The following is a 22171-nucleotide window of genomic DNA, read 5'->3' as shown; positions in this document are numbered from 1 at the left end:
ATTGCAACAAAAAGAATAAAATACTTAGGAGTATATCTACCTAAAGAAACAAAAGATCTATACATAGAAAACTATAAAACTGATGAAAGAAATCAAAACTGATGAAAGAAATCAAAGAGGACACAAATAGATGGAGAAATATACCGTGTTCATGGATTGGAAGAATCAATATTGTGAAAATGAGTATACTACCCAAAACAATCTATAGATGCAATGCAATCCCTATCAAGCTACCAACGGCATTCTTTACAGAACTAGAACAAATAATTTCACAATTTGTATGGAAATACAAAAAACCTCGAATAGCCAAAGCAATCTTGAGAAAGAAGAATGGAACTGGAGGAATCAACCTGCTTGACTTCAGGCTCTACTACAAAGCCACAGTCATCAAGACAGTATGGTACTGGCACAAAGACAGAAATATAGATCAATGGAACAAAATAGAAAGCCCAGAGATAAATCCACGTACCTACGGACACCTTATTTTTGACAAAGGATATACATATATACATTGTATATAAAAGAATACACAATGGAAAAAAGACAACCTCTTTAACAAGTGGTGCTGGGAAAACTGGTCAACCACTTGTAAAAGAATGAAACTAGAACACTTTCTAACACCATACACAAAAATAAACTCAAAATGGATTAAAGATCTAAATGTAAGACCAGAAACTATAAAACTCCTAGAGGAGAACATAGGCAAAACACTCTCCGACATGAATCACAGCAAGATCCTCTATGACCCACCTCCCAGAATATTGGAAATAAAAGCAAAAATAAATAAATGTGACCTAGTGAAACTTAAAAGCTTTTGCACAACAAAGGAAACTATAAGCAAGGTGAAAAGACAGCCTTCAGAATGGGAGAAAATAATAGCAAATGAAGAAACAGACAAAGGATTAATCTCAAAAATATACAAGCAACTCCTGCAGCTCAATTCCAGAAAAAATAAATGACCCAATCAACACATGGGCCAAAGATCTAAACAGACATTTCTCCAAAGAAGACATACAGATGGCTAACAAACACCTGAAAAGATGCTCAACATCACTCATTATCAGAGAAATGCAAATCAAAACCTCAATGAAGTACCATTACACACCAGTCAGAATGACTGTTATCCAAAAGTCTACAAGCAATAAATGCTGGAGAGGATGTGGAGAAAAGGGAACCCTCTTACACTGTTGATGGGAATGCAAACTAATACAGCCACTATGGAGAAGAGTGTGGAGATTCCTTAAAACACTGGAAATAGAACTGCCATATGACCCAGCAATCCCACTTCTGGGCATACACACCGAGGAAACCAGATCTTAAAGAGACACGTGCACCCCAATGTTCATCGCAGCACTGTTTATAATAGCCAGGACATGGAAGCAACCTAGATGCCCATCAGCAGATGAATAGATAAGGAAGCTGTGGTACATATACACTATGGAATATTACTCAGCCATTAAAAAGAATTAATTTGAATCAGTTCTAATGAGATGGATGAAACTGGAGCCCATTATACAGAGTGAAGTAAGCCAGAAAGATAAAGACCAATACAGTATACTAACGCATATATATGGCATTTAGAAAGATGGTAACGATAACCCTATATGCAAAACAGAAAAAGAGACACAGATGTACAGAACAGACTTTTAAATTGTGGGAGAAGGCGAGGGTGGAATGTTCTGAGAGAACAGCATTGAAACAAGCATACTATCAAGGGTGAAACAGATCACCAGCCCAGGTTGGATGCATGAGACAAGTGCTCAGGGCTGGTGCACTGGGAAGACCCAGAGGGATGGGATGGAGAGGGAGGCGGGAGGGGGGATCAGGATGGGGAACACATGTAAATCCATGGCTGATTCATGTCAATGTATGACAAAAACCACTACAATACTGTAAAGTAATTAGCCTCCAACTAATAAAAATAAATGGGAAAAAAAATAAAAAATAAAAAACTATTGATGGATTGACTAAGAAAAAAAATAAAAAAAATAAAGACAAGGACCAAACGATTCTATTCAAGAAATACCAGGTACAGTTGTTTGGAGAGCATGACTGAGACAGGCCAGGTGGGGAGTGGGGTGGGGACAGGGAGGAGGAGCAGTCAGGTCTAGGGAGGAGGCTCCAGAGGCAAAGGAAGGGATTCCAGGAATCAGGGACAGAGGAGGAGACCCTGGAACAGGGAAGGGGATGAGGCCCCAGCTCAGCTTCCACTGAAATCATCACTGGAAACCATCCAGCTCAGTAACCTGGGGGCTTCCTTGTTGCTGGTGGCACCCGTCCAGACGGTTTTGTGGAATTGACCATCTCTGCAAACTGGCAGTTCCAACTCAGAGTTATTACAAGGGATCCCCTATCTATACCCTGTTTTCTTGATCAGTAGACACTTCAATGAGGGCAGACTCAGACACTCTAATGTTAGGTAAAACAGGCTGAGAATCACATGATTGTAGACTGAGGTATCTGACTTGCCTTGGACCCTGATTTCCAACTTAAATGTGGCTTACCCTTTAACACGAGAAGGCAAAATGTATCTTGAGCACAATCATTATGTGACACAAAGACTTGCATCTTGGAGACAGAGATTCTTTGGGGAAAAAAAGAGCCACTAAAGATATTATTAATTCTGATAATCAAAATCTATAAAAGGGGGAAATACATATTAGCAAAATGTCAGGTGCAGATGACCACAGGGCAACTCTGATCATGAAATTACAGTGGGGTGCAGAGGAAAGGACCAGTTATCTAGAGTCAGAGGAGCCATGATGGAGCACAGCAGTTCTACCACCAGCTGTAACCTTGGATAAGTCCAAGGTCACCCCTCCATCTGTAAAATGTATTAGACAACAATATAAATGCTTTCAAGGTGGTTGGGCTCAGATTAAATGATGGAGGTAGAAGTGTTTTATCATCTAGGAAGAGTTAAAGAAATGCTACTTGCTGCCATGATTATAACAACAACTTTGATTTTCCCATCTTTACTGCAGTTTCGTTGTTGTTCAGTCGCTAAGTAATGTCTTACTTTTTGTGACCCCATGGACTGTAGCATGCCACAACTTTGTTATGGCAAAGGGGCTTGTGTAACTCAATGAAGCTATGAGCCATACCATTCAGGGTCACCCAAAATGGATGGTTCATAGTGAAGAGCTCTGACAAAACGCGGTCCACTGGAGGAGGAAATGGCAACTCACTCCAATATTCCTGCCTGGAAAATGCCACGGACAGTACTGCAGCTGTACTCACACATGACTGTGTGTTCTTTGACTTTTGGTACTTTTTGTTCCCCCAAACCTCAAGAAATGCCTTGATTCCCCTGAATTACAAGATGATTTATCTGACCTCCATATTGCAACTGTGAAGTCCCCACTTCCTTTCCTTCTCTGTTTGATGAGTCTACAAACCCATTTCCATCTCTGCTGAAGGAAATTCCCAGATTTCACCCACTCCTCTTTCCAAGTTCATTTTTGTCTCTTACATGAGGCAAGGGCTGGAAAGCAGTTGGACAGTCTCTCTGCTTTGAAAGTATCAAACTTCCTTTGCAAAGGGGTCATTTTTCTACTTCAGCACAAGATAGTTTTAATACAAGAAAAGTACTGGATATGGCTGACTCAGTTGGGATTTCTTAATCTCCACTAAGTGGAGAGGAAGACGGGTGGCCTGAGGTGGGCTGGTCGATGACACTGGGGCTCCAAGGAACTTTTCAGAGCCCATCCTGAGACAGGAAGTGATGAAATCAGCTCTCACAACTCACTTCCTATCTTGATGGGCCCTGAGGGAGCTTGCGGAGGGGAGAGGAGCATGGGGAAGTAGCTGGTGGGGAGCGGGAAGAATTGCTGAAAGGAGAGTCTGGGAAAAGTCCCAGCACTGCCCCTCACATGCCCCCCCCCCCACCCCCATTTCCTTATTCTTCTGGGGATGGGAATCAGTCAACTGGTTTATTTCTGCTCTCAGTCTCCCATTGCAAAAACTACTGAATTTAACCATAGCCTCTTGTGAACACTCAGTTTCCCAGATCTCTGATGCTACTGACAGTGCAGATGGAAGAAAGAAAGTATAAAAGTATTTTGTAGGATACTGCTTGTTGAGTTCAAATACCACTCAGATCCACCAATTCTTCTGCTTTACCCCATTTCCACTTTCAATAGTCAAGTGGAGGTAAGGGGTAAGAAGATTGGTTTATTAGGAAACTGGGTGTCCTGTGTCACCTTATTGATCATTGTTTAGTCGCTGAGTCATGTCTGACTTTTGAGACCCCATCAGACTCTTCTGTCCATGGGATTTCCCAGGCAAGAATACTGGAGTGGGTTGCCATTTCCTTCTCCATGTGTTACTTGGGGCCAGCTCTATGAATATTTACTATTCTCAAGTTATTCACTATGGGAAAGCGAAAATGTTCATTACTGGCACATGATGGAGGGGAGAAGGAGAAACAATTCAGAGATGACTTTCTTTGTACAAGGCCCATGAAGATGGAGGAGTGTGGGGAGTGCCAGTCATAAAGGGAACTGACTATCACAGAGGGATGGGGTGGCCGGCATGGTTGACAGCGATCGGATGTGTGCGGTGTAGGATTTCAAACCGAAACTGAGGCATACATGCCCCACCCTCACTGCCAAGGTGCGGGTCCCTCCAATATTATAATAAGAAAAGCCACAAGCAGATGAAATGGATGACAATTAATAACAGACAACAGGAGATCTCAGTAGCTCCCCCTAGAGGGGAGGGCTGGGGGAGAGTTGAGGCGAGGTTTGCCCTATGAACAAAGATGATCTTAAGGAGATGGAATTCAGTTCTAAGGACCTTGAGCTTTGAGCTGACCCCACCTGCTAGGGGCTCCCTGGTGCTGCTGACCCTCCACAGACACTCAATTCTCCTGCTCTTAAACTAGACGTGGTACCCAGCGGTCACTGCTGGGAGAGCCAGCCTGAGACGGATGAACAAGAGCATCATTCTGTGAGCTGGATGCAGTATGCTGGCTTGGACGGTGACCAGGGGTGGGCACCTCGACTGCTCCCTGGCCCCTCCTGGAACCCACAATCTGAAAGTTAAAGATTAGAGATGGAGGCCTTGACTTGAACCTTAAGAATTATATCAAGATAAGGTTTTATAAGATAAGCTATACAAAACCAGATACAAAGCACCCTTGTGACAAGATAAGTCCTACCCAGACATAGCACACAACCTGATGTGCTAATTTCCACCCTACAGAATGGCAAGCATGAATGAGACCCCGAGAACCTAGACAGGGATGACCATCCAGGCCTCCAGGCCACGTGCCCTCCTCTTCCACAGCCCCCTTCCCCTTCTGAGAAGCAGGTGCACAAGCCCTTACGACACCCCTCAACATTCGCATCCAGTGGGGACTCCTTGGCAGGGCTCCCCCGCCTCGTATAATGGTGCCGAGAGTGACACGGGCTCGTGAGCCTCTGCCTTCTCGGTCTCCTGACTCCTGTCCATGCGGGGTCCAGAGCTGAGCCCAAGTCATCTCTCTTCTCACTGCCCAGCAGTGGTTTTCAAAGCGTGGGCCTGGGGACTCCCCTGGAGGTCCAGTGGTTACGACTGTGCCTTCCGATGCAGGGGGTGCAGGTTCAATCCCTGCTCGGGGAGCTAAGACCCCACATGCCTCTCGGCCAAAAAATCCAAAACATAAAACAAGCAATGTTGTAATGAAGTCAATCAAGACTTTAAAAATGATCCACATCAAAAAAAATCTTAAAACAAAACAAAAACTATTGGCCTAGAGCCTGGGGGTCCCACAGAGCCTCACGGGGCAGCTTAGAGAGTTTGAGAAGAGGGTTCATAAGTCAGAGCTGCCTCCTCAGCCCCCACGACAACAATCATGCTTCTTTCCACTCTAGATATTGGAGTTGCAGATGCCGTTTGAATTGCCTACTGGGATAAGGAACCTGTTAAGAGCCCCAGCTGTGCAGACGAGGTGAGGGTAAGCAGGACGACTTCCTCCCTCGCCTTTACTGCAGGGAGGGGGAGAGTCACCCCCAGGGTCTCTTCAGTGTCTCCCCGCTGGCTCCGAAGCACCCTGTCCGCGCCAGCTCATTTGACTCTACCCTCAACACCTCTCCTTGGAGCAGGAATGACCATACCCCTTAAACAGGTGAAGACACTAATCCAAAGAGGAAAAGGCCCCCTGACAGTGGCCACCGAGTGTCCAAGCATTGGCACTAGCTCAGTCCAGGATGCTGGGCTCCGACTCTGCCCCCTGACACTCTGCTGCACGGCATGTGCTGTGGGCCTTTGCTACTCAAAGTGCTTTATGTGAGGACTAACTTGTTCCTCTGGTCTCATCTTCTCAGAAAGTGAAAAAAAGAAGGTGCTAGTCATTCAGTCATGTCCGACTCTTTGTGACCCCATGGGCTCTAGACCTCCAGGCTCCTCTGTCCATGGGATTCTCTAGGCAAGAATACTGGAGTGGACTGCCATTCCCTTCTCCAGGGGATCTTCTCGACCCAGGGATTGAACCCCACCTCTTGCAAGACAGGCAGATTCTCTACCACTGAGCCACCTAGGCAGCCCGAGGTTAGTACAAGAAGTGTTAAAAATGAACATTTCTTAGAATCCTAAAGACACATCCAGCAAGAAGGAGTGAAAGAGGGGTAGAGAGGGAAGGAAAATAGTTCTTCTGTTTCCCAGAACACTGAGGCATCAGAACTTAGTAACTTAAATACTACATATACATCACTGAGAAGGTACCATGCTTATACCGCATGGAGTTCATCTCCAGAATGCACGAAACTGATCAGCTCAGTGGTGCTGTTTCTATCTTTCATGCAGAAATGAACGCAAGTATAAAGAGGTGGACTGGGTCAGACGCAAGAGCATCCATGTCAACACTCAACACGTGCACACACGTTCCAAGAGGAACACCCATCGCCACCTCCAAGGACCTGTCCTTCGAAGGTCTATTAGGAAACACAAGCCTAATGCCTTCCCCCTAGAAGTGCAGTTCCAACCCGAGTCTGAAGCAGGGGGACATTTACAGCACTTTACAGCTGCTTTTTCATACATCACCTGAGCAGAGAAGTCAATCAGCTTCGGAAGCAGCACCTTGCCCCCCTCATCGCTCTTCAGGAAATCCAGCAAACTGCCTGTTGATGAAGGAAGAGTGAATCAGTGCAGTTCAAACATACACACACATACAAAGAAATCCAAACAAAATTCAAATGACCATTCCTACTGGCAGGGCAGGGAGGAGGAACCAGGTGAAATGACTGCTTTACCATTCTGTGTGGTCACAGTGCCTTTTCCTGACGTTGGTCAAACCCAGTCCCCTCTGACCTATCCCCTTTGACCTGTTGTGAGATGTACACGAGCTCCAGGTAAGAAAGGGTGACAGTGGATGCTCCTTTTCTTGCTACAGAGCATTTGTACCTGCCACTATGGCATGCGTCTTGCCTGCAGGGCCTCTCTCAGACAGAAACCAGCCTGTCCTCCCAGCTGGGCTCCTCATGCCCACAGCAGGCACTCACTGGCCTACTCCCATCCATGCCCAGCACATCTCTCAGGCACCACCCAGGTGCCCAGCGAGGATGTGATGAACCAACTGTGCTTTGGAGGAAAGTGAGATCTCACTTAAAAGAGAGCAAGTGTGCGCACCAGCATTGTCTCCAGCATCCCCGGACTTCATCTCTAAAACATGCCCTGCTCCTTCTTCTAGAACTTGTAGCACCAACTTGAGGGTGACCTTGGGTAAGTTCTGTACCTCGTCTGAGCCCCTGTCAAGTGGGCAGTTCCCAGGAACTCTACCACAGTCCATGGGAGGAGGGGTTTAAAGCACGTGCCAGGGTGATGGCAGGTAGTAAGCGCTCAATGCATCCATAACACAGAAGGTGGTGCTCAGCCTAGACTGCTGGGAAGATGAGTGTGGTCCTCAGGGAAGACACCAAGTGCCATCTGGCATACAGTAACTGCTCAATACCAGGTGGGCACTGCTACCGTTTACATTTATGGTTAAGAACACTATTGGTTAATCAACCCCACAAGTATCTATGAACTCCTGCTTAAGCATCTGATCCTGAGCCTGGTTCCTGAATGGCAGCAACCTAATAGGTAATAGGGCGTTTCCAAAATGTATTGATCTATTTACATCTATTTTCTTGACTGTGCTGTACGGGCTGCTCTCTAGTTGCGGTAAACAGGCTTCTCCTGGCAGTGGCTGCTCTTGTGAAACATGGGCTCTAGGTGCATGGGCTTCAGTAGTTGTGGCTCCTGGGCTCCAGAGCACAGGCTCAGTATCTATGGCACGTGGGCTGAGTTGCTCCGTGGAATGTGGGATCTTCCAGGATCAGGGATCAAACCCGTGTCTCATGCACTGGCAGGAGAATTCTTTACCACTGAACCACCAGGGAAGCCTTGATAGGGCTTAAAAAAATATTCTTTTTTAGAAGGACTCCAGGGGCTATAATATTCTGAAATATTAACCTGTATTAAATAAGAAAATGCAATATGCAATATTCATCTTTCTAACCTATTCAGTTATGGCATCACACTATAATCTCCATTCTCAGGAGGTCACTGTTAGTTCTGAATGATGGCTTAGGTATCATCTTTGTTCCTTCTGAAGATTCTCTAGAAATCATGGGCAGTTTAATTAGCATTTCTCCTGAGCTGGAGGAAGAAGGATGATGACTTAAGATCCTTGATCTGAAGGGGACAGCAGTGGGAGAAAAGATGACCGCTTGAAACCTCTTCTTCAGGGACTCTGTGATGGCATAGGAACTTGACTTTGACAAGTTTTTCAAATATTTATGTTTTAAAGTGTCATTCTGAACATTTAGATAATGCGAAAAAGGACGAGGAACTGGCTTTCAATTTTAAGAACTCACAATTGGAACCCAAAACAATAATACTCTTATTTGATGTCTGTATTTACTTATTTGACAAGTATGTCCGGGGGGCCGTCTAGGTTTGGGGTCCCATTCTTGAGGCCAGCAGGTACACGGAGACAAGTGCACAGAACTGGGAAGACAACGTGTTCATTTCATAACAGATGACTTCCAGTAAGGTGGCTTATGAAAGGGCTTCGTTTTCCTGTGTTTTCTGATGTTTTTGTAGCAAACAGTTGTGCCCGACTCTTTGTTGACCCCATGGATTCTAGCTCGCCAGGCTCCTCTGTCCATGGGATTCTCCAGGCAAGAATACTGGAGTGGGTTGCCATCTCCTCCTCCAGTGGATCTTCCCGACCCAGGGATCAAACTGACATCTCTTATGTCTCCTGTATTGACGGGCGGGTTCTTTACCACTAGTGCCACCTGGGAAGCCCTTGTAGTGAGCCTGCTGTTGATAATTTGAATTATCTGAGGAGTCTCTGAATGTCTAGATGTTCTCCTTTCTGAGGGCTGGGCCGTCACACACCCGGGTGTCCTTTCTGAGGGCTGGGCGGTCACAAGCCTGGGTGGGGGGCGGGCACTCACCCTTGGCCATGTACTCAGTGATGATGAAGATGGGCTCCTCTTTGGTGACCACGGCATACAGCCTCACCAGCTTGTCGTGCTGCAGCGTCTTCATGAGGTTGGCCTCCTCCAGGAACGCCTGCACGGACATTGTGCCTGGCTTCAGTGTTTTTACGGCCACTTTGGTGCTGTTGTTATAGTAACCTAGGGAGGGAAAAGAAGGGAGGTCGTAATTTGTCAAAAACTTCATGCAGACTTAGAAGAATATTTAGCTATAGACAGAAAAAACTTCTATACACTCTATAGTGTTAACATTATCTAAAACCTTTAGGGACTTCCCTGGTGGTCCAGTGGCTAAGATGCTGAGCTCCCAATGCAGGGGACCCAGGTCTGATCCCTGGTCAGGGAACTAGATCCCACATGACACAACTAAGAGTTGGCAAGCCTTAACTAAAGATCTCACATGCTGCAACTAAAAAAATCACACATGCTACAACGAAGACCTGGTGCAGACAAATAAATGCTTTAAAAATAATAAGAAGAAGAAAAACAAAACCTATATATGTAACATTAGGGGGCTTCCCTGATAGCAGCTCAGCTGGTAAAGAATCCGCCTGCAATGCAGGAGACCCTGGTTTTACTCCTGGGTTGGGAAGTTCCCCTGGAGAAGGGATAGGCTACCCACTTGAGTATTCTTGGGCTTCCCTGGTGGCTCAGATGGCAAAGAATCAGCCTGCAATGCCAGAGATCTGGGTTCAATCCCTGGTTTGGGAAGATCCCCTGGAGAAGGAAAAGGCAACCCACTCCAGTATTCTTGCCTGGAGAATCCCATGGACAGAGGAGCCTAGTGGGCTACATATAGTCCATGGGGTCACAAAGAGTCAGAAATGAAATTGATCGCAAAATGACTGAGCAACCAAGCATAGCACAGCACGTAACATTAAGGGCAACTGAGTAAAGGGTGTGTGAGAATTCTCTGTATTATCTTTACCAAAAAATTTAAAATTATTCTGAAATCAAAAGGTTTTTATAAAACAATGGTAAAACAAAACTCTATATGCACTGTACCATTTTGTCTAATGAATTTGATTTTCTCTAATTCATTAGATTTTTTTCTAATTAATAAGATGATTTTAATTGCAAGACAAAAACCCCATACACCATAAGTCTATTAGATATTCTTACACAACACACACACACACACACACACACACACACACACACACACACACATACACACAGTCTGACAACTGTCTGGAAGAAAATACACCAGAATACACCGAGTACTGGCTTAATTATGAGTGATTTAAATTTTGCTCACCATACCTTTAATTCTTTAACTTTACTACAATGAATATGCATTATTTTTATAATCAGAAAGAAAAGCTTTGCCCTTGAAAAAACCTTACTAACTCTAAAGTACAAAGAATACACAGGAGTCAAATAAGTATTTCTCATAGTTTTCAAAGAGAACTGGACACAGTGATTCTATGCAAAGCAAGGGCTCTGGGTTGAGCCACCTGGAAACGCCTGCCTGCCCCACGCCGTCTCACCCAGGAGACACAGCGGGAGTGCAGACAGCCCAGCAAGGAAGATGCCCGTCTGGCTCGGTTAACCACAACATTTCCCATGCTATCTCAACCTCAGAACACATCTTCATGTACCTTTTATGTCCCAGAACACACTTAGGGAAACACCGCCTCCTTAATATAGTTCCCCCAAGGCACTGATTTTCTGGGACCTGCCTCCATGATGTGGTTACTTTTTCTTTCTTTAACATTATTTTTGATGTGGACCATTTTTTAAGTCTTTATTGAATTTGTTACAATATTGTTTCTGTCTTCTGTTTTGGTTTTTTGGCCGTGAGGCATGTGGCATCTTAGCTCTCCAACCAGGGATTGAACCCGTACCCGCTCCATTGGAAGGTGAAGTCTTGACCATTGGACTGCCAGGGAAGTTCCCAACAATGTGCTTACTTTGGAGCTTGATTTTCTCCTGGAAAAGCCTTTTCTCGGTGGTTTGGAAAGCAGAAATAGAGGTAATCACATGCAGCTTTTCTTTCTGCTTTCATAGTTCTCTTGGAAGGACAGGAAAAGGTGAGGGTGGAGTGGCAGATGGTGACCACGAGTCACCCTCAAGGTCACCTCTACCTGGTGTGTGACCCCCTAACAGCCCCAGGCCCAAGAGAGACACACATCTCAGGAATGGTGATGTGAAAACATCCAGTCCCTTTTCAGGTCACAGGATTATCAGTACACACACAGCTTACACTCAGTGAAAACCAATGACGGTGGTCTCCAGAGGACTTCCCTGGTGTGGTTAAGAATCCACCTGCCAATGCAGGGGACAGGGGTTCGATCTCTGGTCTCGGAAGATTCCACATGTTGTGGAGCAACTAAACCACGTGCCACAAGTACTGAGCCTGTGCTCTAGAGCCCTCATGCTTCAACAAGAGTAGCCCCCTCCCTGCAATGAGAGAAAGCACATGTGCAGCAACGAAGACCTAAAGCAGCCAAAAAAAAAAAAAAAACCTCCAGGAGAAAGAAACCACCACCCAGCAAGACAAAAATAACAAACGTCTGACAATCTTGAGTGCTGGTAGTGCTAGCCCTTGGCAGGACAGCTGGGACAACTCCTGCAGGTCCTTTCTGGGCTCTGTTCTGAGCATCGCTCAAACTGAGTTGTAAAGCTTCTATCTTCAACAGCATCCTCAAGAGCCCTGGAAGGATGCTGACAGAGCAGGCTCCTTTCTAGTGCAATTTTACTGAGTGACTACCCACCTGACCACAAACCCGTGTACATTGGTGGGGAGGGTGTAACCCAGAACAGCGCTTTAGAAACAAAGACTGCAGCATTTGTTGGAGCTGAGGGCTTCCCAGGTGGCTCAAGTGGTCAAGAATTCGATCCCTGGGTCAGGAAGGTCCCCTGGAGGAGGAAATGGCAACCTACTCCAGTAATTTTGCCTGGGAAAGCCCATGGACAGAGGAGCCTGGCGGGCTATAGTCTGTGGGGTCTCAAAGAGTCTAATATGACTGAGGGGCTGAGCACTGGAACTAAAGATTCATACACCTGTGATCCAGTAAATCCACCCTGGTCATCTAGAGAAACTCATGTACCCTGGTACCAAGCAGCCCAAAAACGTTCACAGTGGCCTTGTTCCTAATAGCCAGAACATGGGAGTAACTCCAATGCCATTGATAAATAGTAGGGTTTCTTTCATATAAAGTTTAAAATCGGGCAAAAGTAAACTACTCTGGGTGCACACAGCCCCATACACAAAAGCAGCAGAACTACAAAGAAAAGTCAGGAAATGATCACAAAAGCCAGAATAGCAGCTGCCTTCGGGGGGACAGGTGGGGTTGTGGTCGGGAAAGGGTGAATGGGGGCTTCGGGTGTGATTCAGTGGTCACCACACAGGTTTTCATGTTGTCAGTAGCTGTGAAATCGAACGTTTGTGTGGTAGGCACTTTTCCGTCTGCTTGTTACACTGCATGTTACAGCAACAGAAGAGAAAGAAGCAGGGCTAGCAAAAGCCGTGGGACTCACTGAGACTTTTCACAGAACATGAAGTTATGGGTCATGGATGAAGAAAAAAAGAAATGCTCTCCATGCGTAGGGGAAAAAAATCACCAGGAAATACTGCAGCTGCGAAAGATATTAAAAATGCTGATAAGGAGTTTGAAAAGAGCAGCGATTAAAACAGCTGTGTCAAAAAAAAAAAAACAACACAGCTGTGTCAAACCCAACTCTAGGAGGACAGCAGCTCCAACTCATGGCTGCTTAGGGCTGTGAGATTTGCACGACAGGGCAGGTTTCCGTCTACACCAAAGGCATGAGTTTTACTCAGCGCTCAGCATCAAATCGTACTTTACCAATATACTGCCCGGTAATGGCAGGTTCACACGGGTCACAGAGATGTGGCATGACAGATGGAAACACCCACATGTGCTACTATGTATAAAACAGATGAACAACAAGGACCTACAGGGAACTCTACTCAACATTCTGTAATGACCTGTAAGGGAAAAGAATCTGAAAAAAGACTCATATATAACTGAATCGCTTTGCTGTACAGCTGAAACCACCTCAACACTGTAGGTCAACTGCACTTGAACAAAAAACAAATTTGTAATAATAAATAAATAAAAGGAAGTGGCAAAAAAAAATTTTTTTTCATCTTTTGAAGGAAGTAAATAATTTCTTGCGGGTGCCGCTCTGCCATAGGTAAAGCAGAGAGCGCCCCAGTGCAGGTGTGGCTGCCTTGCTATACCACAGGACGAAGGTGGTTTTGTTAATACGAAAAGATAAATGCAGTTGCTTTTAGAAGCTGGCTGGTGAATCATTCAACGCAGTTGGCTCCCATGAAGATGGATCAAGCAAACCTGAACGCAAAATCAGTTTCCTTTCTTTCCCAGAGTCTCTTCAGAGACTGAGCGGGGACAGGAAACGTCACCCTTTGTGTCACTCATAGGTCAGTTCCCTCAGAGTCCAGCAGCCCGCAGAGGAAAACGGGTCCCCGAACCAGACGGCCGAGGATCACATGGACAAGAGGAAACAGCTTGAGGGACAAACTCCTCTCTGTTTTCTCCCCACCCCTGCTCCCCCCAGATCAGGGCATTTCCTAGTATTTGTCCACTGTGCTTTGGACCAAAAAATCCAGACCATGAAGTATGCCTGGGAGCCTCTGAGCCATTTCTCATGCTTCACGATAATATTCACTTACTTGATTAACAGGGATGCAATTTTTAATCTGCTGTCCTTTTTCTATCCATGAGCAAAGCTAGCCAGCTTATTTATCCCTCGAGAAGTAAAAGCTAATTGCCAGTAGCTCTAAACTGCACAGACAGACCCTGCTCTTACATGGAGCCTTCGTCAGAATGAGACGTGCAGACACATGGGAGGGGCGCATCCTTTGACCTGATTCGTAGCACATCACTCCCCACTGTTCCTTTGGTTTTATTTCCAGCATTCCCCTGCTAAATGCATTCAACAAACTGACGTAATTTCAGCAGCGAAGGAAGAGTTCCCTGGCTGGCAGCCAGGTTCACAGAACCACACTTGCACAAGACCCCAGATCAAAACTATTTTCCTCCTCTTCTCTCTTTTCCTTCCTTCTCTCCCTCCTTCTCTTTCTTTTCTTTCTTTAATACAAAACTAGGGGGGAAGCACCATTTAAAAACAAAGAACTTTCAGCATCAACATTCCAGCGGTGAAGTTATACCATAGTCTTGTAATAAGTTACTTTTGGGAGAAACTGAGTAAAGGCTATAATGGGACCTCTCTGTATTATTTCTTTTACATCTACAATAGCTTTAATGAAATATAATTCATATGCCACACCACTTTCCCATTTAAAACATATCATTCATTGGTTTTGGTATATTCAGATTTGTGGCACCATCACCACAATCAATTATAAGGACATTGTCACGTCCCCACCTCCCCAAAATGGAACCTATTAATAATTACACTGCCATCCCCCCAACCTGAAGCAACCACTCATTTCCTTTGTCTCTACAGAACTGCCTTTTACAGACATTTCACATAAATGGGAGCCATATGACACATGGTCCTTTGTGTCTGGTTTCTTTTCTCTATCATCGTGTTTTCAAAAGTCATCCATGTAGCGTGTGTCAGGACTTTCTTTTTATTGCCAAATAATATTCCATTGCAAGGAAACACCACATTTTGTTTATCCGTTCATCAACTGATGGACATTTGGGTTGTTTACACTCTTTGGTTATTATGAATAACGCTCTTACGAACAGTTGTGTAAAAGTGTTTGTGTGAACAGATGTTTTTATTTCTGTATTATTTCAGACAACTGCGTGTGAATCGATAGTTATCTCAAAATAAAAAGTTTAACTGAAAATACCCAAGAAACAGCTCGTGTTGAGGGGGGAAATTCTGGGTAATTTCTCCCCTCTATTTCATAGTCTTTGCTCTAATTTATCATACTATCTTCATAATATAATTATTTAAAATAATAACAATCGTTCTTAAATGCTGTCAACTATATTAAATGATTACTTGCATCACCTCATCCTGTTTTTACACCATCCCTATTTTGTTGTTGCTGAGCCACTGGAGAGTAAGGTGCTGGTGTTCTGTTTGATTTTAAGGAGGTCCGCCAGATTTCTCCATTTTAAATGTAACATTTTAATTCCCTATTGTAACTGATGTATTCATTACCTTAGGGAAGATTCTTTAAAATTATTTAAATATCCAAAAGTGCTTTCCCCAGATGGTTTCAGCATCACGTGCTCATCTGATTCTCATCCCTCTTAGAAGCTATCACCTCTCTAAAAGCAGCAGCCGTCTGTCCTCAGACCCGCCTCCACCCTCCCCGGCCCCCCCACCCCACCCCAAACATGGTTACTCCAACCTCCGGCTCAGTCTGGGAACTAGGGAATCTGCCCTCCCTCCTTGGCCTGTAGGCAATAATGAAACCAACCATCATTCTGTGCCCCTGAGGGATGCAGGAACACACAGCATCACTTAGTACTTAGATGGTATTCGTGACCCAGGGCATAATCTGGACCAACTCACGGGAAACACTGGGAAATCCAAATGAGAGATATTCTACAAAAGGACAAACCTGTCTTGAAAGATGGAGATGGGCCAAGGGACTCTTCCGGATTCAAGGAGACAGGTCAGTTAAAAGCAAACTCTAGATCCCGACAGCCCTGGGGACATCACTGGGACAATGGGGGGAATTAGGATGCCGACTCTACACTAGACGGCAGATCAATGCAGAACTTCCTGAATGTGACCACCGTGCAGCGTGAGATCACAGCCCTCCTCTGAGGAGACACCTGCGTGAGTATTCAGGGGTGAAGGTCATCGCGTCTGCACCTTACTCTCACGTGGCTCCGCAAAAATAAAACACGTCTGTGCGTGTATGTATAGAAATGATACAGGAAATACAGCAAAATATTAACTGGTGAATCTAGGTGAAGAATATACAACGTGTATTATAGCTGCTCCTATTCTGTGGACTTGGAAAAAATATATTAAGAAATAAATGCAAATATCTCAGGGGAGAAAGAGGTGACAATTTTTTAAAAAATGAGTTAAGACAGTTCCTTAAAAAGTGAAGCATAGAATGATGTGACTCAGCAATTTCACTTCTAGGAGAATGTATATCCTCAAGAAAATGAAAACACCTGTCCACACAATAATTTGCACATAAATGTTCAAAGAAGCATTATTTATAATAGCCCAAAGATGGAACCAACCCAAAGGTCCACCAATGGATAAGTAGATAAGCTGTGGCATACCCATACAATGGAACAGTGTTTGATTATAAAAGAAGAAAGAAATTCTGACAAATATGGGTGAACCTTGAGGACATCATGCTGAGGGAGATAAGCCAGACACAAAAGGACAAATGTGTGTAGGATCCCACTGACGTGAGAGCCCTAGAGTATTACAGTCATACAGACAGGAAGCAGAGTGGTGTCCAGGGGCTGGGGAAGTGGGGGTGGGGGTGAGTGTCTGCACTATGGGTACAGGGCTTCCTTCTGGACCGACGGAAATATTCTGGAACTAAATAGAAGTGGTGACTGTACAACAGTGTGATGTGAATTGTTCACTTTAAAATGACTGACCTTATGGTACATGAATTTTACTTCAATAAAAAAGGAAAGGTGGACAGAGCAAGGAGGAGGAGAAGGTGATGATTTAGGCAGCAGAGTGGGAACAGAGACACACCTAAAGCAAGATCACGCCTCCGGTCTGTGGACCCAACCAGAAACAGAGTGCCAGGTACTCACACAGACCCCAATAAGCAAGGTGAAGCTGTGTAATTATGATTTACCCTGATTCCATTATCATGTTCCCAGAGATTAACAGTGCAGTGAGAATTAATTATCGACTTCCCAGGTGGTGCTAGTGGTAAAGAACCTGTCTGCCAATAGAGAAGATTCAAGAGATGCAGGTTCAATCCCTGGGTTGGGAAGATCCTCTGGAGGAGGGCATGGCAACCCACTCCAGTGTTCTTGCCTGGAGAATCCCATGGACAGAGGAGCCTGGTGGCCTACAGTCCGTAGGGTTGTGAAGAATCAGACCTGACTGAGCGACTGGGCACAGGCACACAGCCCGACTGTACCTCTCCCTGCAATGCCTGCACTTAACCACATGTCCAAAGAATCCGGTGATGAGAGTCAGGGAAGAGGAGACAGATAAAGCAGGACAAACCAGGATTATTTACCAGGATAAGCGCCCACTGCCCCTTCCTTGTAAACATTCATCCAACAAGAGAACGCCTAAGTCTCAAGGAAGACAAAGAGTCTAATCACTGTGTAGGACTGTGTAGGCTTGTTCTTGGCACCAGGGGGACAGAGGGAAATGAAAGCATCAATGCTTCTGAGAAAACTGATAGAAATCAGCTGGAGCTCTTATTTTTCCAGAAGGGACTCAGGCTCCCGAGCCACACACTCACCCATCCAGACTTCCCCGAACTGCCCTGCGCCCAGCCTCTTCACCAGCTTGATGGACTCTCGGGGGATCTCCCAGGCATCCTTGTCCCATGGCTTCTGTGGTTTGGGACTAATGCACGCCTTCTCCAATCTCCGGCACAAGCCATCTGGCTGCTCTAATTTCAAAGAGAAAGTAGATGTGGAAAAAGTCATCCTCTGTATTTTACCAGTATCTACAGAGAAATCTGGACTATGAGTTTTATCATTTTTAACTCGCCAAGGTCTACAAACTTAAAATGTTTATGGGGGTATCTTCTGTGTAACCATGACTTGGAATTCTTAAATGAAAGGCAATTTAAGATGCACTTGATTTCATATCATAACAGATGTATCAGTAATGCTAATCTATAAAAATAAAAACAATAAAATAAACAGACAAACACAGGCTGACAGGATGTGACACTTAATAGACTATAATTTTAATTACTGAGCCCGTGTAAACTCTTCAGGGCACAATGGTGGGAACTTGGTTAGGTCACCAGGGGACCCCCCTCCCCCGCCCAGCCTCAGAACAGGGCCAGGGCTCCATAAGTACTCAACACATGTGCCAGATGAATAACTTGATGGGGGTAACAGAGAGAGAAGAAGGACTTACTACTCTAGAGTACTTGCTCTCTCCATACGTCGGGACATAAGCAAATGTTATGTGTATTCCCTTAGAGAAGCTTGAAGAAATAAGCAGTAACAACAGCTTCCCACTACAACGGACCTCAAACACAAAGGGAATGAACCTAAAGGTTATTCATGGGGTCAGCCTACCAAGGTTGTAGAGCAGCCTGGGGACAAAGGACCACTGACTGGCCACTTCTAATCGTTTTGGTGTTACTGTTGTAATTTCTGTTTTATTTTACCAAGGGCATGTATTACTTTTACACACACACATACATATGTCTACACTAGGACACAGATCTACAGATCTGCATTCCTAGTCTGGATATCAAAAGATATGTTGTAAAGTCATGCACTATATGAAAATAATACTCATTTCTATCTTTGTAATTTTTGAACATTAACTATTAAACAGCACAAGCTAGGTGGGAAGGACTAGGATAATTATTCTCAAATATCAAATCTGACCTTGAATGTTTGTGTGTGCTCAGCCACTCAGTCGTGTCTGACTCTTTGTGGCCCCATGGACTGTAGCCCGCCAGGCTCCTCAGGCCATGAATTTTTCAAGGCAAGAATACTGGAGTGGGTTGCCATTTCCTCCTCCAGGGGATCTTCCCAACCCAGGGACTGAATGGGTGTCTCTTGTGTCTCCTGCATTGGCAGGCGGATTCTTTACCACTAGTGCCACTGTCGAATGTATAGTTATAGGTTACTTTAGGACCAGTTACAGAATATGATCCTGTAACTTTATCCAAAAGAAATATGATTCTTCTTTCTAAAGAGGCTACCAGGAAAACTACTAGAGTTCATCAATGAATTCTGTAAAGTTGCAGGATACAAAAATTTTTTATATAAGTTTGATATCATATATTCATCATAACATGTATCTTTCTTTTCTTGTCTAACCTTGTGTTTTCACTTACTTTGATAATGCTTAATCATGTCGCTGATACAAGGAAAAGTGATTCGTGGGGAGATGTAATAACCCCCATTGTCTAGACTTCTGATTTTGTAGTGCTTAATCACATCACCATGCACGGGGTCATAGTCTCTGACAGACAGAGAGTAACTTCCTGCAGAGGAAGAAGTACAAGCAAAGATTACACTTATATTTTGTAAACAAGATTGGCATTATGGGGAGGGAAGCGTTGGGAGTTTGGGATTAGCAGATGCAAACTATGACACATAGGATGGATAAACAACACGGTCCTACTATATAGAACAAGGAAGTATATTCAATAACCTGTGATAAACCAGAACAGAAAAGAGTATGAAAAACACTACATCTATGTATAACAGAATCACTTGGCTGTACAGCAGAAATTAACACAACATTGTAAATCAACTATACTTCAATAAAATGAGGTCTGCCCATAATTCTTTTTTAACAGAATTCTAGAATCATTTCTAAGAACGATTTCCTAAACAGCCTTTGCTAAGAGGCCTTATGTCACTTCTTACCTTTTAATGTCTCGCTTTCTCTGATAAGGAAAGCTCCAGCGCTGTTCCCTGGGGCCAGAAGCTGCCTTTCTGCATCTTTCCTGGTTATATCCTTGAAAAACCACCTGTGAAGACATATTAACATCCCATGGGTGTTGTAATCCCAGGGAGAAAAAAGATGAAGAAAAAGCAAGAAATCCAGCATGTCACAAAGAACCATTCCAGATCACTCCAGATGAGGACTCACTCTTCAGTTTCCAAGGTGTTGACTTTGGCCACATAGTTGCTGGGAATGAAGCCTTCTTTCTTTGTCAAAGTGGACTTGGCTTTCCACCACTCTCCATGCCTGGAATAGAAACCCGCATCAGAAAGGGTTTGTTGGACTTCCCTGATGGTGCAGTGGTTAAGAACCACCTTGTAATGCAAGGGATGTGAATTCAATCTCCCGTCAGGGAACTAAGATCCTGCACGCCATGAGGCAGCCAAGCAAGTGCTTGCGCCTCCAAGAAAGAGCCCACGTGCCATAGCTAAGACTCGACGTGGCCAAATAAATATATATTAAAAAAAGAAGAAAAGGGTTTGTATTCAATGACTGAAGAACTACAAGAGCAATTGTCTTAAGGTGTTTGTCTTGTGGGCTGTGGGACAGTGGGGAAGACCCTGGGACCCCAGAATGCAGGGGGAAAGTTGATGCATCCTGATGAAATACAAATATGTTTAGTGACAGAAGCAAAGGAAAACAGCCTCATGACTGAAGTGTGGGTCTCTGTGCTCAGAGCTGCTGCATAAGAGTTGGTGAAAATGGTTTCCACCTTGCAGAAGCAGAGTTCTTAACTTCCCAGGGGATATTTACAAAATGGGCTTCCTTGGTGTCTCAGGGGTAAAGAATCTGCCTATAATGGAGGAGACCTGGGTTTGATATCTGGGCTGGGAAGATCCCCTGGAGGAGGGCATGGCAAATCACCCCAGTATTCTTGCCTGGAGAATTCCAAGGAGAGAGGAGTCCATGGGGTCACAAAGAGTAGGATACAACTGAACGACTAACACTTTCACTTTTCACACTTAGAGAAATGGGAGTCAAGGGAATAAAAGGTCATAGTTCTTAAGTTATAAACGCCTTTGTTGAAATGGCTAGTGTCGACAGGCTGATGCCATGGGAAAAAAAAAAAATAGAAAACCGTAAAACAGTCCCAAGCAGATGAGCCTCATCACCACCTCGCATATCCTGCGAGAGGCATGGAGCCAGGGAAAGGGCAGGGGAGGGAGGAACGGATGGGTCACCAACGGATGAGCCTCAGCTGTGTTCCCGTCAGGTTCCCACACCCAGACAGGACCCTCATCCAGCAAGACATGAAGGACAGTTACAACTGGCGCTAAGCTGTGGTACACTCCACGCCTGTGCCATATTTGTAAAACGCACACACACACACACAAGCCGTTTCTGGTTCACAAACGAGATACTAAGATACAGAGTTGAAGGGACTTGTCTTGGTCACACAGCGATCAAGTGGCAAGGCCAGGATGAGGCTCAAGTTCACACGCAGCCAGTAATGGACAACCCTCTCAGCCACTCAACACCTTATACTAAGGGTCTCCCTCCTCCAGCCAACCAAGGGTCTCCTGTTGGCCGGCCAAGGTGACCCTATATGAAGACCAGTAGAATTACTGAAGTTCCTTATTCTCAGCATGGTCCTGAGCCCTGTGAGTCAGCCTGGAGGGGTCAAGAAAATGATGTCCAAGCATCTTCACAGAAGCACTAAGTGCTGAGCAGGGGCTTTCCCCGAGATGACCGCTGCCTCAGCGCCCCACCCTGATGATTCACACCCGGTCGGACCCATATACTCTGTGAATTTGAGGAAAATAACAAAGTAAAAATGTCATTAAAAGAACATGCAGGGACTTCCCCGGTGGTTCAGCGGTTAGGAATCCACCGGCCAATGCAGGGGACATGGTGTGGATCCCTGGTCCAGGAACTAAGATCCCACGTGCTTTGAGGCAATGAAGCCCACAGGCCACAACTAGAGAGCCCGTGTACTGCAACTACTGAAGCCCGTTACACTCTAGAGCTCATGCTCTGCAACAAGAGAAGCCACTGCAGTGAGAAGCCTGTACACTGCAGCTAGAGAAAGCCCGAGAGCAGCAACAAAGACCCAGCAGAGCCAAGAATAAATTTTTAAAATATTTAAAAAATAAAAAAAAATAAAAAATAAAATAAAATATTTTTAAAAAAGAAATGCA

General features: G+C 44.8%; 1 protein-coding gene across 8 annotated transcripts in view; it reads right to left on the bottom strand.

Annotated features, from left to right (window-relative positions):
• The window catches only part of LYN (LYN proto-oncogene, Src family tyrosine kinase), a 110699-nt gene that overhangs the window by 21232 nt on the left and 67296 nt on the right, over positions 1-22171 (bottom strand). For all 8 annotated transcript variants that reach the window (XM_061123329.1, XM_061123332.1, XM_061123328.1 and 5 more), the window contains exons 5-10: positions 20181-20279; positions 19955-20058; positions 19417-19566; positions 17848-18000; positions 9426-9608; positions 7024-7100 (exon numbers count right to left, since the gene is read on the bottom strand). In XM_061123329.1, the coding sequence (XP_060979312.1) occupies positions 7024-7100; positions 9426-9608; positions 17848-18000; positions 19417-19566; positions 19955-20058; positions 20181-20279 (766 nt within the window). The remainder of the gene's footprint in view (positions 1-7023; positions 7101-9425; positions 9609-17847; positions 18001-19416; positions 19567-19954; positions 20059-20180; positions 20280-22171) is intronic.

Source organism: Dama dama, chromosome 21 (assembly GCF_033118175.1).
Source record: "Dama dama isolate Ldn47 chromosome 21, ASM3311817v1, whole genome shotgun sequence".
Taxonomy (NCBI): domain Eukaryota; kingdom Metazoa; phylum Chordata; class Mammalia; order Artiodactyla; family Cervidae; genus Dama; species Dama dama.
Note: the sequence above shows the minus strand (reverse complement) of the source record. Positions and strands in the feature narration are given on the sequence as shown.